The sequence below is a fragment of the Phocoena phocoena genome, chromosome 10 (genome assembly GCF_963924675.1).
Source record: "Phocoena phocoena chromosome 10, mPhoPho1.1, whole genome shotgun sequence".
NCBI classification, from domain to species: domain Eukaryota; kingdom Metazoa; phylum Chordata; class Mammalia; order Artiodactyla; family Phocoenidae; genus Phocoena; species Phocoena phocoena.
This window is the reverse complement of record NC_089228.1, coordinates 31,876,194-31,891,399: the sequence shown is the minus strand read 5'-3', so window position 1 is coordinate 31,891,399 and position 15,206 is coordinate 31,876,194. Positions and strand designations below refer to the sequence as shown.

The 15,206-nt window shown below is 35.1% G+C and overlaps 1 protein-coding gene across 1 annotated transcript in view; it reads right to left on the bottom strand.

Annotated features, from left to right (window-relative positions):
- The window catches only part of DNAH12 (dynein axonemal heavy chain 12), a 215,940-nt gene that overhangs the window by 21,740 nt on the left and 178,994 nt on the right, over positions 1-15,206 (bottom strand). The window contains exons 58-61 of the mRNA XM_065885861.1: positions 12,996-13,168; positions 8,156-8,296; positions 2,911-3,069; positions 2,573-2,717 (exon numbers count right to left, since the gene is read on the bottom strand). Coding sequence (XP_065741933.1) covers positions 2,573-2,717; positions 2,911-3,069; positions 8,156-8,296; positions 12,996-13,168 — 618 coding nt within the window. The remainder of the gene's footprint in view (positions 1-2,572; positions 2,718-2,910; positions 3,070-8,155; positions 8,297-12,995; positions 13,169-15,206) is intronic.

Sequence of the window (15,206 nt, the reverse complement as noted above, 5' to 3'; positions counted from 1 at the left end):
AAGGTCTTTGGGAGATAGAGTAAGGAGAAATACTCAGAAGTCACGTAATTATATAGGCCTCTGTTTGAATCTACTCAGAGACTGAATGAAGCATTAGATAATGCTCCTTGTGAAAAAAATGTAAAAAAAAAAAAAGGAAAAAGAAAAGACAGGACCATTGCAATCACTTTCAATATCTTCATTTTATATGTGGTTGTAACTGGAACTCAGAAAGGTGAAGTGACTTACTCAAAGTTTTAAGCTACATATATAAGCATAGCTTTTAGTATTTTGGGGTTTTTTTTAACATCTTTATTGGAGTATAATTGCTTTACAATGCTGTCTTAGTTTCTGCTTTATAACAAAGTGAATCAGCTATACATATACATATATCCCCATGTCTCTTCCCTCTTGCGTCTCCCTCACCCCCTCCCTATCCCACCCCTCTAGGTGGTCACAAAGCACAGAGCTGATCTCGCTGTGCTATGCGGCTGCTTCCCACTAGCTATCTACTTTACATTTGGTAGTATTTATAAGTTAGCTTTTAGTTTTTTGTTTAAAATTTTTCCTTTCGTAACACTATAACACTTTTCTCGAGTGTATGAAAATTGGTATCAGCCTATTTATTTCACCTAAAGAAAGATTTTTGTGCTTGTTTGAACTAATAAAATTATGACACATTCAAGATTTTCTACTGTCTTCTGCTTCTAGTCAATATTGAGGAAATGGACCAGATTTACCTTCTTGCCATAAAGAACTAAAAAATGGGCAATATTAATGAAACAGCCATTTTCAGACATAAGGCTGTTCAGACAATAGGTGGTACAGGACAGTGATTCCTGATAAAAAAAGAAACAAACAAGGTGAGACCTATTATCCCCTTGACTTTCCTCTGGGAGATACATTCCAGACCGTGGAACAAGGAGAGCAACTGAAAGTGGTACAACACAGTGTTGCTGAATTGGGAAGACAGGAATCAGAGTTCAAGGAGGCTCAGGCTGCTGGAAGTTTCAGAGTTCAAATTTGAAGGGAAGTATCCAGAGAAAGAGCTCAGAAATCTGCATAATATTGTCCTTCTATCTTTGCTGAACACCATGGTATGTATACATAGGCCAAGCAAAGAGTGATTGGGGAGCTGTGAACTTGGGATATGAGGAGCTACCAGAGTTCATGAAAGGCTGGGAATCATTCAAGTTCCCAGTAGCCACAATGGAGAGCCCTTGGTGATCACTTGGGGCATTCAGTAAAGGCCCTAGAAGGACCATACTTTAGCCATGGAACTAAACTATCCATGGAGTAAAGGCTATTCAATACCTGCGCTAACAAATCTTAAAACAATCTTTGAAAGGAGCAATCTGAATTTAACTGTATAGTCAAAGGGGTAGGTAAACCTTTCCTATAGAGAGCTAGATAGTAAATATTTTAGGTGTTGTGGGCCACATACAATTTCTGCTGCTTTTTCTTTTTCTTTTCTTTTTTAAATTTACTTATTTTATTTATTTTTGGCTGCATTGGATCTTCATTGCTGCACGTGGGCTTCTCATTGCGGTGGCTTCTCTTGTTGCGGAGCATGGGCTCTAGGCGTGCAGGCTTCAGGAGTTGTGGCATGTGGGCTCAGTAGTTGTGGCTTGTGGGCTCTAGAGTGCAGGCTCAGTAGTTGTGGTGCACGGACTTAGTTGCTCTGCGGCATGTGGGATCTTCCCAGACCAAGGCTCAAACCCGTGTCCCCTGCGTTGGCAGGCAGACTCTTAACCACTGTGCCACCAGGGAAGCCCTATTATTTTTTTTTAAAACAACCCTTTAAAATGCAAAAATCATTTACAGTTCATGGGCTGGACAAAAATAGGTCACTGGCTAGATTTGGCCCAGAGGTGTTGTTTGCTAATCCTGAACCAGCAGAACAAAAGTCAACAATCTTTAAAGGAAGATGACAAAATCAAAATCATAAACAATGTTGAGCATCCAATCAAACATTACTGTGCATGCCAGGATGTGGGAAAATATACTCTATAACCAAGAGTAAAATCAGTCAATAGAAACAGATCCAGAAATGATGGAATTAGCAGTCAAGGATTTAAAAACAGTTATTATAACTGTTTTCAAGTATTTAAAGAAAAGTATAAACAGAATGAAAGGAGAAATAGAATATATAAAAAAGAACAAAATTAACGTTCTGTAAATAAAATACACAGTTGCTGAAACAAAAATTATTTGGATGGAATTAATAGCAGATTAGACACTACAAAAGAAGAAATCACCAAATTTAAAGATAGCAATAGAAACTGTCCAAACTGAAGTACAGTGATACAAAGGATTTTAAAATAATTAACAGAGTATCAGTCACCTATGGTATAATATCAAGCAGTCTAATGTATATTTAATTGGAATCATGGGAAAAAAGTATTTGAAGAAATAATGGCCAAAGTTTTTCTCAAGTTGAGGAAAACTATAAACCTATAGATCCAAGGAACTCAATGAACCCATGTGAGCATCTGAAATAAAGGTTAAAGTACCAAATAACAATAACTTTAAACCTAGTACTTCATAAATGGCAAATTATCTGGGTTCCAAATAGAACACATTTGTCTTTTACCTTATCAGGTCTTAAGCACCGAAGAATTATGATTTTCTGTAGTTCATTTAGCCTTGTATCCATTGGTGCTGGAAATTTAGCATTGTGTGGCTCTTTACTATTGTAGATCTCCCGCCATTCAGCTATATTGTCACAAAAATGATTCCTAATGGAAAGAAAAGCTTAATGATTATCCTTTCATTGGGAAAAAATTTTAAAAAGAGATTGTTAAATGAGGAGATGAATCAAGACAGCTATAGAAATATTTTTAAAAAATCACTAGATGAAATTTAAAAATCACTAGATTACAAATTTACCCATTACTATTCAATGCTAAGTCATTGTGTTTAAACAATTACCTGAGTCCTTTGAATGCAGGAAATTCACTTGCACGACAGATTTCCTCCCAGCTTTTATCCTGTAGCCAAGTTGGATCAGGATTTTTCTCAGAACTCTTAAGACTTACACCTCCAGTTAAAAGAAACATCAGTTCCTGGTATTCAATCTCTTTCTTTGCCCTGTGTTCCCAAAATAAGGACTGCTGTAAATTGTTGTTTTAAAATTGAATGAAGTCAATTTCTGCTTATATAGCCTGAATAAAACAATCAGAACTGACCTACCCTACTGCTATAAGCAACTAGGAATTGGAAAAAAAATAAAAGAAACAATTGTTTTTAGAAATTATAATAGCTAGTGCAGGACTGTGGTCCATGGAAAAAGGGAGACAAGGTGATCCCCATGATTGCCTCAGCTAACCTCCAGGAGGCACTTTTCAGACTACAAAGCATGAGGGTAATCAAATCAGAATCTAAGAGTACTGCTGAGTTGAAGAGACAGAGATCAGAGTTAAGGAAGGCTAAGGTGGCTGCAATTTGTGGGCAGAGTACCAGAAGAGAGGAAGATACATGGACGAGGAGCTCCAGAAATCTGCATAGAAATCCTTTTTATTCTATTGCTAAATGCTGAGTTATGTATGAGTAGGGTAAAACCCCAGGAGGACAGGCAAAGAATATCTGGGGAGCTGCAAACTAAGTAGCTACCAGAGCTCACACAGGACTGAATATATGAGTTATTGCCAACTAGAGTTGAATCTTTATTGAACACCAGAGGAGTTCAGTGGTGACACTGGAGATACTTTAGTAGTGAAGCTAACCTAGCTGTAGAATAAAGTCTACTCTAAAACTGTCATAAGAAATCTTAAAAATAAGACTTGAAGAGGTCAAATGAATTCAGTATAATTTAAGTACCTGCAAAAGTAAAGTCTAGTGCTCTTTAAAGCAATTAAAAAAGAGAGAGAAAAACAAATACTGTATGCTAACACATATATATGGAATCTAAGAAAAAAAAAAAAAAGGTCATGAAGAACCTAGGGGTAAGACAGGAATAAAGACACAGACCTACTAGAGCATGGACTTGAACATATGGGGAGGGGGAAGGGTAAGCTGTGAAAGTGAGAGAGTGGCATGGACACATATACACTACCAAAGGTAAAATAGATAGCTAGTGGGAAGTAGCCACATAACACAGGGAGATCAGCTAGGTGGTTTGTGACCACCTAGAGGGGTGGGATAGGGAGTGTGGGAGGGAGGGAGACGCAAGAGGGGAGAGATATGGGAACATATGTATATGTATAACTGATTCACTTTGTTATAAAGCAGAAACTAAGACACCATTGTAAAGCAATTATACTCCAATAAAGATGTTAAAAAAAAAAAAAAAAGACCCAGCACTTACCAATGTAAAATTCACAACATCCATAACCAGGAGAAAAGTCAGTACATAGATACGATGTAGAAGTGATAGAGATGATATAACAAGCAGATAAGAATGCTAAAAGAGCTATTATAAACATGCTGAAGGAGTGAAAGTGAAACATGAACATAATGAAGAGAGAAGTGGGCAAAATAAAAAATAACCAAATGAAACTTCTAGAGATAAAAAATTAAAATCTGAAAGAAAAATTCACTGACTTTTTCTCAGAAATTGAAAGTATGCACTACCAGTAGACCTACACTATAAGAAATGTTCAAGGAAATTTCAGGTAGATGGAAATTTGAATCAACAAAAAAGAATAAAGAGCATCAGAAATAGTAACTAGTAGATAAACATAAAAGACATTTTTCTGTTACTTATGTCTCTTTTAAACATAATTGACTATAGCAAAATAACAACATGCTGTGGGCTTTATAACATATATACAAGTAAAATGTATGACAATAAAACAAAAGCTATGAGGGGAAAGATAAAAGTATATTGTTTTCAGTTCTTATATATATATGAAGTAGTATAATTTTACCTGAAGATAGACTATAAGTTCAAAGGTATACTATAACCCTAAACAAATCACTAAAATAATAAAACATAAAATTATAGCTAATAAACCAACAAAGGAGATAATATGGAATCATAAAAATACTCAATTTAAAGAAAAATAGATTTATAGAGACGTGGATGAGCCTAGAGACTGTCATACAGAGTGAAGTAAGTCAGAAAGAGAAAAAGAAATATCGTATATTAACATATATATGTAGAATCTAGAAAAATGGTACAGATGCACCAGTTTGTGAGGCAGAAATAGACACACAGGCGTAGAGAACACATGTATGGACACCAAGGGGGGAAGGGGGGTGGGATGAATTGGGAGATTGGGATTGACATGTATACATTAATATGTATAAAACAGATAACTAATGAGAACCTGTTATGTAAATAAATAAAAATAAAACCCACAGGTTAAAAAAATAAATAAAACAGACACTAAGTTCCCAAAAAAAAAGAAAAATAGAAAATGAGGAAACATGCAACAAAGAAAAGATGGGCAAAACAAAATAAATCATAAGATGGTAGATTTAAACATAACTCTATCTATTATCTCATTAAATGTAAATAGTCTAAACAATTTCATTAAAGGTAGTGATTATCAGATTGGATAAAACAAGTAAGACCTAATTACATGCTGTCTATAGACACAGTTTAAATATAAAACAAATAGGTTAAAAGTAAAAGTATGGAAAAATATATACCATGCTAACACTATTCAAAAGAAAGCTGGAGGGGCTACAATAATATCATACAAAGTAGATTTCAGAGCAATAAATATTACCAGGGATTTTAAAAAGTCAAGTCAATTTATTAAGAGGACATAACAGTCCTAAACATTTATACATCTAATAACAGCATCAAAACACAAAGTAATATTGATAGAACTGCAAGGAAAAGTCTCTATAGTTAGAGATTCCAACTCTCTCTCTATAACTGAACAAGTAGATAGAAAATCAATAAAGATATAGACGATATATGGACCATCTTGACCTCCTTGACATTTTAGAACATTCCACCCAAGAACAGAAAAATACACATTCTTTCCAAGAGCACGTAGAACATTTACAAAGATGGATCATATTCTGGGCCATCTAATGTCTCACTCATAAAATTTCTGGAACAGGAATAACTATAGAGACAGAAAGCAGATCAGTATTACCTGGGGCTGGAAGTAAGAGCAGGAATTGACTAAACTGGCAAAAGGAAACTTCTGGGGATGATGGAAGTGTTCTAAAACTGGATTTTGGTGATGGTTGCACAATTATATAAATGTACTAAAAATCATCTAACTGTATTCTTACAATGGGGGAATTGCATAATGTGGCAATTACACCTAATAAAGCTGAAAAAAAGAGGATATCTCTATTGAGTGACTTACATTTATATTAATAGAAAAAGGTGCACAAGAACATTTACAGTGTATTCCCTTTGTGTAAGAAAGGAAAATAAGAAAAACATAAACAAATATATATAAACACACACGCACACACTTCACAAAAATTTACTCAAAATGGATCATAGACCTAACTGTAAAATGCAAAACTATAAAATTCCTAGAAGATAACATAGGAAAAAATCTAGGAGGCTTTAAGTATGGCAATAACTTTTTAGATACAACACCAAAGGCACAATCCATGAAAAAAAGAATCGATGAAGTGGACTTCATTAAAATTTAAAACATTAGCTCTGCAAAAGACAGAGAATAAGAAGGCAAGCTACACACTAGGAGAAAATATTTCCCAAAGATGTATCTGATAAAGGACTGTCATCCAACTCAACAACAAAAGATGAACAACCAAACTGCTTAATAAATGGACAAAAGACCTAACAGATGCTTCACCAAAAATGATATAAAGATACCAAATAAGCAAATGAAAATATTTTCAATATTATATATCATTAGTGAATTGCAAATTAAAACAAGATTATACTACGCATCTATTAGAATGGTGAAATCCAGAACACTGACAAGACCAAATGCTGGCAAGGTTGTGAAGCAACAGGAACTCTCATTCATTGCATTCTCATTCATTGGAACTCAACAGGAACTCTCATTCATTGCTGGTAGAATGCAATGGATTAAGGAATGTAACCTATATGCTTGTTGAGCCTCTTCTGGGATCTGTGATGCAGAATGGATTTAGACTTTCACTTAGGACCCATTTTCAAAGTAATTTTCACAGAGAAAATATTAGTCAAGAAGAAAAATCTTTTAATATTTTAATGGTCCCATGAGTGAGAAAATAAATGTGCTCCTTCAGCACCTTCCCCTGCCCAATATGTTCTGGCCTGAGTTTTTGCTTTTTCCAGAGTGTGGGTCAGTTTCAACATTCAGGACATCAAGGACCACAAGCCAAGATTCCTAAAAATGCTGAGATGCTGCATGGAATCTCTTGGAATACAGTTTCTTATAAAACTAAACATACTCTTACCCATGATCCAGCAATCACACTTCTTAGTATTTAACCAAATAAGTTAAAAACTTATGTGCACACAAAAACCTGAAGTTTTATTCATACTTTTCAAAACTTGCAAGCAACCAAGGTGTCCTCCAGTAGGTGAATAGATAAACTACAGTACATCCAGACAATGAAATATTACTCAGTGCTAAAAAAGAAATGAACAATCAAGCCATGAAAAGACATAGAATAATCTTAAATACGTATTATTAAGTGAAAGAAGTCAATCTAAAAACTCTCTTTTTTTTTTTTGGCTACGCCACACGGCTTGCAGGATCTTAGTTCCCTGACCAGGCCGGCAGTGAAAGCACCGAGTCCTAAGCGCTGGACTGCCAGGGAATTCCCTGAAAACTCTATTTCTCGATCTGAGTGGTAGTTACGCAGATTTTTGCTTTGTACGAATTTACCAAACTGTACCTGAACATTTTGTGAGATTTTCTGTATGATCCAAATTTTAAAAATCAAACATCAAAACACCAATACTACTATAGAGAAATGTACAAGTAAAATCATGAATTATGCAGAGCTAAAACATGATATCCTTCTGTGAGAAGCCATTGATTAGGTTTCCCAGGCAAGTTTTTTTTTTTTTGCAGTACGCGGGCCTCTCACTATTGTGGCTTCTCCCGTTGCGGAGCAAGGCTCCGGACGTGCAGGCTCAGGGGCCATGGCTCACGGGCCTAGCTGCTCCACGGCATGTGGGATCTTCCCGGACCGGGGCACGAACCCATGTCCCCTGCATTGGCAGGCGGACTCTCAACCACTGCGCCACCAGGGAAGCCCCAGGCAAGTTTTTAAAATAAAGAAAAAGCAAGTAACTTACAAAAGAAGATTGGCACATAATAAAAAAGAAAACAATAGCTTGTCCTTCTCAAACAGTGATCGGCATATATTACAATATAAGTTGTATGTGAAGTGGTCATTTAAATATCGTAGGCGCTTTTCCAAAATTTTGGATTTGTTACTGAAAGGTTAAAAAAAAAGGAAAATATATTGAGTCAAGTAAAACTAAGAAAAAATAAGTAACATGTTAATTAACATACAAGTTGTTTTTATTTTATCGAAATAACCACTGTTAAAAATATGAAACTACACACACACACACACACACACACACACACACACACACGTGCATATATTGGGTTCACCAAAAAATTTATTCAGGAAAATACCCGAAAGAGCTTTTTGGTCAGCTCAATAAAAATGGTGACATCTGAGTAAGCTCTCTGGATTGTACCAGTGTGAACTTCCTGGTTGTGATATTGTACCATAGTTATATAAGATATTATCATTGGAAGGGAACCCTCATGCACTATTGGTGGGATTGTAAATTGGTACATAGTCCCACTATGAAAAACAGTATGGGGGTTTCTCAAAAAAATAAAAATAGAACTACTATACAATCCAGCAATGCCACTTCTGGGTATTTACCCACCACAAAACTCCAAAAACACTAATTCAAAAAGATATATGCACCCTATGTTTACTGCAACATTATTTTTTTTAAATTGAAGTATAGTTGATTTACAATATTGTGTACATTTCAGGTGTACAGCACAGCGATTCAGTTATACATTTATATATATACATATAAATCTATATATTCTTTTTCAGATTCTTTTCCCTTATAGGTTATTATATAATATTGAGTATAGTTCCCTGTGTTATATAGTATGTCCTTGTTGGTTATCTATTTTATACATAGTAGTGTGTATACGTTAATCCCAGTCTCCTAATGTATCCCTCCCCCGACTCCTGTTTTCCCCTTTGGTAACCATAAATTTGTTTTCTGTGTCTGTCTCTCTCTGCTTTGGAAATAAGTTCATTTGTGTCTTTTTCTTTTAGATTCCACATACAAGCGATGCCATATTTGTCTTTCTCAGTCTAGAATACTTCACTTAGTATGAGAATCTCTAGGTCCATCCATGTTGCTGCAAATGGCATTATTTCATTCTTTTTTTATGGCTGAGTAATATTCCACTGTACATATATACCACATCTTTTTTTCTCTCTCTTCTTTTTATTAATGTAGTATACCATATTGATTGATTTTTTTAACATCTTTATTGGAGTATAATTGCTTTACAATGGTGTGTTAGTTTCTGCTTTATAACAAAGTGAATCAGCTATACATATACATATATCCCCATATCTCCTCCCTCTTGTGTCTCCCTCCCACCCTCCTTATCCCACCCCTCTAGGTGGTCACAAAGTACTGAGCTGATTATCTTTTCAAATTATGGTTTTCTCTGGATATATGCCCAGGAGTGGGATTGCAGGATCATATGGTAGTTCTATTTTAAGATTTTTAAGGAACCTCCATACTGTTCTCCATAGTGGCTGTACCAGTTTACATTCCCACCAACAGTGTAAGAGGGTTCCTTTTTCTCCACACCCTCTCTAGCATTTATTATTTGTAGACTTTTTGAGGATGGCCATTCTGACTGGTGTGAGATGATACCTCATTGTAGTTTTGGTTTGCATTTCTCTTATAATTAGCGATGCTGAGCATCTTTTCATGTGCCTTTTGGCCATCTGTGTGTCTTCTTTGGAGAAATGTCTATTTAGGTCTTCTGCCCATTTTTTGATTGGAATTTAAGTGTCCATCAATAGATGACTGAATAAAGAAGATGTGGTATATATACACAACATACACTTAGCCATAAAAAAAGAAAATTTGCCATTTGCAACAACATGGAAGGAACTAGACTGTATATGCTAAGTGAAATAAGTCAGATAGAGAAAAATATCATATGATCTCTCTTATATGTAGAATCTAAAAGACAAAACAAATGAACAAACAAAACAACACAGAAACAGATTTATAGATACAGAGAGCAAACTGGTGGTTGCCAGAGGGGATGGGGTGGGGGCCATATAGGTGAAGGGGATTAAGAGGTACAAATTTCCAGTCAGAAAATAAATCAGACATGGGATGCAACATAGCATAAGGAATATAGTCAATAATATTGTAATACTTTTGTATGGCGACAGATGGTTACTAGACTTATTGTTGTGATCATTTCTTAATGTATTTAAATGTTGACTCACTATGTTGTACACCTGAGACTAACATAATATTGTATATTAACTACACTTCAACTGAAAAAAAAAAGATGTAAGGACTGGAGAAACTGGGTAAAGGGTACATGGGACCTCCCTGTACAGTTTTTTGTGTGTGCAACTTCGTATGAAGCTATATGTTAAAAATGGGGTATAATTCTATGAGAAAATGAAATATGGTTTACACCATCTCTCTATTTTCAAAATTCTAAATTTCTTATTGTACTCCCAAATGACTGAAAACAATCAGTTAATTAAAAAGCACCTACTGAATATCTATTAGTGTGAGAATCTAAGCTGGGGAGGGAACTGTAAGAGATAAAGAATTATGAAACATTTACCTGCCTCAAAGAAGCATAAAATCTAGATCAAGATTCATATGTTAAAAAAAAAAAAGAAAAGTAAGAAAACATATGGACAAAAGTGATTACTTCTGGATGGGTTATGACTAATAATTATTTTCTTCTTTATACTCTTACATGCTTAAAACTTTTGCAATAAGAATACGTTGCTTTCATTTTTTTAGTTCAATTTTTTCAGTAATACTTATGGGAATCTAAGATGATACACCCATTCTAGGAAAGTTTAGCAGTTACTTAAAAAAAAAACAAACAAGCAACTACCACATGACCCAGCAATTGCACTCCTGGGCAGTTATCTTGGAGAAATGAAAACTTATGTTCACACAAAAACCTGTCCATGCATTTTATAGCAATTTTATTTGTAAAAGCCAAAACCTGGAAATAACCCAGATGTCCTGTAACAAGTGAATGATTAAACAAACTGTAGTACATCAATATCATTAAATCCTCTCAGCAATAAAAAGGAGTAAACAATCTAAATGAATCCCCAGAGAATTATATTGGGTGAAAAAAAGCCAATTCCCAAAAGTTACATAGTGTATGATTCCATTTATACAACATTCTTGAAGTGACAAAATTATAGAAATGGAGAACACATTAGTGGTTGCCAAGGGTTATGGTCAGCATGAGAATGGGAGGAAGATGAGTATGGCTATAAAAGGGCAACATGGGTATCCTTGTGGTGATGAAAGTACTCTGTATCTTGACTGTGTCAACATCAATATTCTGGTTGTGATATTGTACTACAGTTTCTCAAAACGTCACCATTGAGCAAACTGCATAAAGAGTACACGGGATCGCTGCACTTGTTCTTATAATTGCATGTAAATCTACAATTATCTCAAAATTAAAAGTTTAATTTTTAAAAATACTTGGATCCATGGGAATGGGATGGAAGGGGAGGGGGTAGTGACACTTCTCTGACCAGACCTTCTGTATGGGATTTACTTTTGGAGTCATATTGATGGCTTATGTACTCAAAAATATAATTAAAATCAACAAGGAAAAGGGGGAAACTCTAAAATGAAATATAAAAATAAACAAATTACCCTAACTGTATTTCACATGAATAACAAACATCATCATACTAAAGGAGGAAAAACTAACCCAAGTAACTTTTGAATATAGTTTTTTGCATATAAAATCAAAAAGACTGTAAGTTTCTGTGTGAATACATGCATTGAATTCTCTTTAGTGTATACCCAAGAATTGCTATATTTGCTGGAAATACTGGATCATACGGCAAATCTATGTTTAATATTTTGAGGAACTTCTAAAAATGCTTCCAAAGTGGATGCATATTTTACAATCCCACCAGCAGTGCATGAGGGTTCTGATGACTTCACATCCTCGACACCTATTATTGACATTTATGTCAATTCTTCAACTTGAACATCCTACATCATGTAGGGTATGTTAATTCAAATTCCAAATCCCAACTGGGAAAGCTTAGGGATTTCAATCACTCAGGAAAGATTGTTCTACCAAGAGCCCATGTAGAACACATATGCTAGGCTCAAATCATATTTTTATTCTACTAAACAAGTTACTAAATACCAGATATTGTTTAAAAATACTCTATAAATATTATCTTTTTAATTCTCATAACAACTCTTAAAGGTAGGTATTATTATTATCCCTATTTTATAGATAAGAAAAATTGAGGCAATTACAGAAAAGTTAGCTGACTTGCCTGTATTCATGCAGCTATTATGTGGCAGAACTGAAATTTAATCCCTTACTCCAGTCTAACTCCAAAATCTGTGTACATTCAGTAATTGGTTAAAGTGAAAATATCTAGCAAATGATTAGAAATGGGGGGCTGAAATTTTTTAGAGAACTCAAGGCTGGAGAAAGATATATTGGAGTTGCTAGCAAAGATAGGTCATGTGCTTTATCAAAATATTTAAAAGAGAGGGGCAAAAAGACCTAAAGTTAATCCCTCTATGCCTAAATCTTGAGTAGAAGTGAAACAAAACTTAAAATAGAAATGAGGCCTGCTTGCTTGCTTTTTCTTTCTTTCTTTCCTTCCTTCCTCCCTTCCTCCCATCCTTCTTTCCTTCCCTCTTCCCCTTCCTTCCCTCCCTTCTTCCTTCCTTCCTTCCTTTTTCCCATATTTTGTAATGTTCTATAGTGAATATGTATTATATAAACAGTAAGAAAAATATTATATATCTTAAATGGAAGGATGGTGAAAATCCAACCTAGGGAGCATGAATGAAGCTAGAGAATGTTTACCTGTCATGAATAGAGTTGATATAAAGGTTCACAAACCAGATGAGAGAGTACTGGTACATGGGATCAATGTTAGCCAGGTCTGCAATGCTAAAGAATAATACTGACGAATGTTTAGCAATAGGTCTATAGCCTTCTCGAGACTCTGCTATTTTGAGTTCTGTTTTTTCTGCAATCTAGAAGAAGAGAAAAATCAAGATTAAGAAATAGGAGATGTTTTAATTATATATTTTTCATATAATGAAATTTATATTAAAAATATCCCCTAACTTAATGACAAAATTATACAGGCATGGTTTACATCAAAGGAGGGGACACTGGTTCAATCCCTGGTCCGGGAACTAAGGTCCCACATGCTGTAGGGCAACTAAGCCCGTGCACCACAACTACTGAGCCTGCGCGCCTCAACTAGAGAGCCTGCATGCCGCAAACTACAGAGCCCACGTGCTCTGGAGCCCACAGGCCACAACTAGAGAAGAGAAAAGAAACCCTGCATGACACAACTAGAGAGACGCCCATGTGCCGCAATGAAGAGCTCACGCATTGCAACTAAAGCTCCCACATGCCTCAGCGAAGCTCCTGCATGCTGCAACTAAGACCCGACGCAGCCAAAAAAGAAAGAAAGGAAAAGGAAGGAAGGAAAGAACTAGGGAGAGAGGGAAGAAGATGAAGAGAGGGTGGAAAGAAGGGAGGTAGAAGAAAGAAAACTCTCTTTACAGATTGAAGGTGTAACTATCCACCAATCATCTCTTTCTTATTTGAGGAATACAAAACTGTCAATCTTTGCTTATTCTTTGCTTTCATCTGACATGTATCTATTATTGTCACTCACCCTCTTTTATTTTAATAGGTCAGAGATACAGAGAGAGGGAGATGGAGAGAGAGACAGCAAGTATGCCTGTGTGTATGGTTTAAGGTGTCAACATGTGTACCAGAACCCAGCACAAAGTCTGACAAAGTAGGAATTCAGAAATATTTGTTGGCTGATGGTTTGATACGTTAAGAATACCTTTTTTCAGTGAAATTCTCAAAATTTTAACTTTTCTAGGCTTAATAACAGTATAGATATTTAACCCCAAATGAAAAAATTTCTCCAAGATAACAGCCCTTCAAATGACAACTCAATCTGATAGGTTGATATTCTACAGGAAAAACATGTAGAGCATTTTTCCAACCCTCTTCTCCCTTCTTTGCAAATGCTAGCCACAGACTCTCTTGAATAAATGTGCCTATGTAGCCATGTTTATATTGAATGATCCTGTTTGTAGCTGATTAAATCAGGTGGGAGGGATAGAACCAGACCTAAAATAAGCTAATTAATTTTCCCGCCAGAGAATGAGAACTTTAGGAACATCAAAAACTGAAATCAGGTGGTACTTGGCCTTAGTGCTAAAAGGTAATGGTATCAGAGTTGGTTTCTATGTGCAAGATAAACGTATGAAGGAACAGTACAAAAGTTTTACAGAAAAAATTGGTCTCCGGATGGAGCAGAAAGAAGCACATATGAGAACGACACAACCTTAGAGAAAGGGAGAGACAGAGCATAGAAACTTAATGCTTTCCATTAATTCCTGAGGCCTGTATGTACTTCCTATAATTGGGAAAATAAAATATCCCCTTGTATATTTTTTATTTAAGCTAATTTGAGTAGGTTTCTGTTCCTTGCAAGCAAACTTTCCCCCAAATTACAGTGTAGCTACAATTAAAAGTAAGGTTTGAACCTCAAACTTGACTATAAGTGAAACAAAGTTATCAACAATGGAAATTAATGACATTTTTACAAAAGAAAGCATAATCTTGGTATTCTCATTTTAACCTCCTGTTATTTAACCCTTAATTTTTTCAGCTAAATGCCATTTACCATTAACGGCAACAGTAAGCAAAACATTGTTATTATTTTTGCAAATATTGTTATTATTTTAGCAAATATATTGTTATTATTTTTAAAGAGTAAATAATAATTTAACTCAGGTTCCAAGGCTTAATCTGCAGTGTATTTATAAATAGTGTTGTATTTATATATACTTGGCCGCTTAGTATGAAACGCTAAACTCAAGACATATAGAGTTTTGATTAATTACCATTAATGGCCTAAAATCAAAGGACAAGACATTTTCTAACAAATAAACATTGTGAGCACACGATGTTAAAAGAGGAGAATTTATTATTGTAAAAATTTCCGGGGCTCTGCTATTTATATATATTATACTTTCC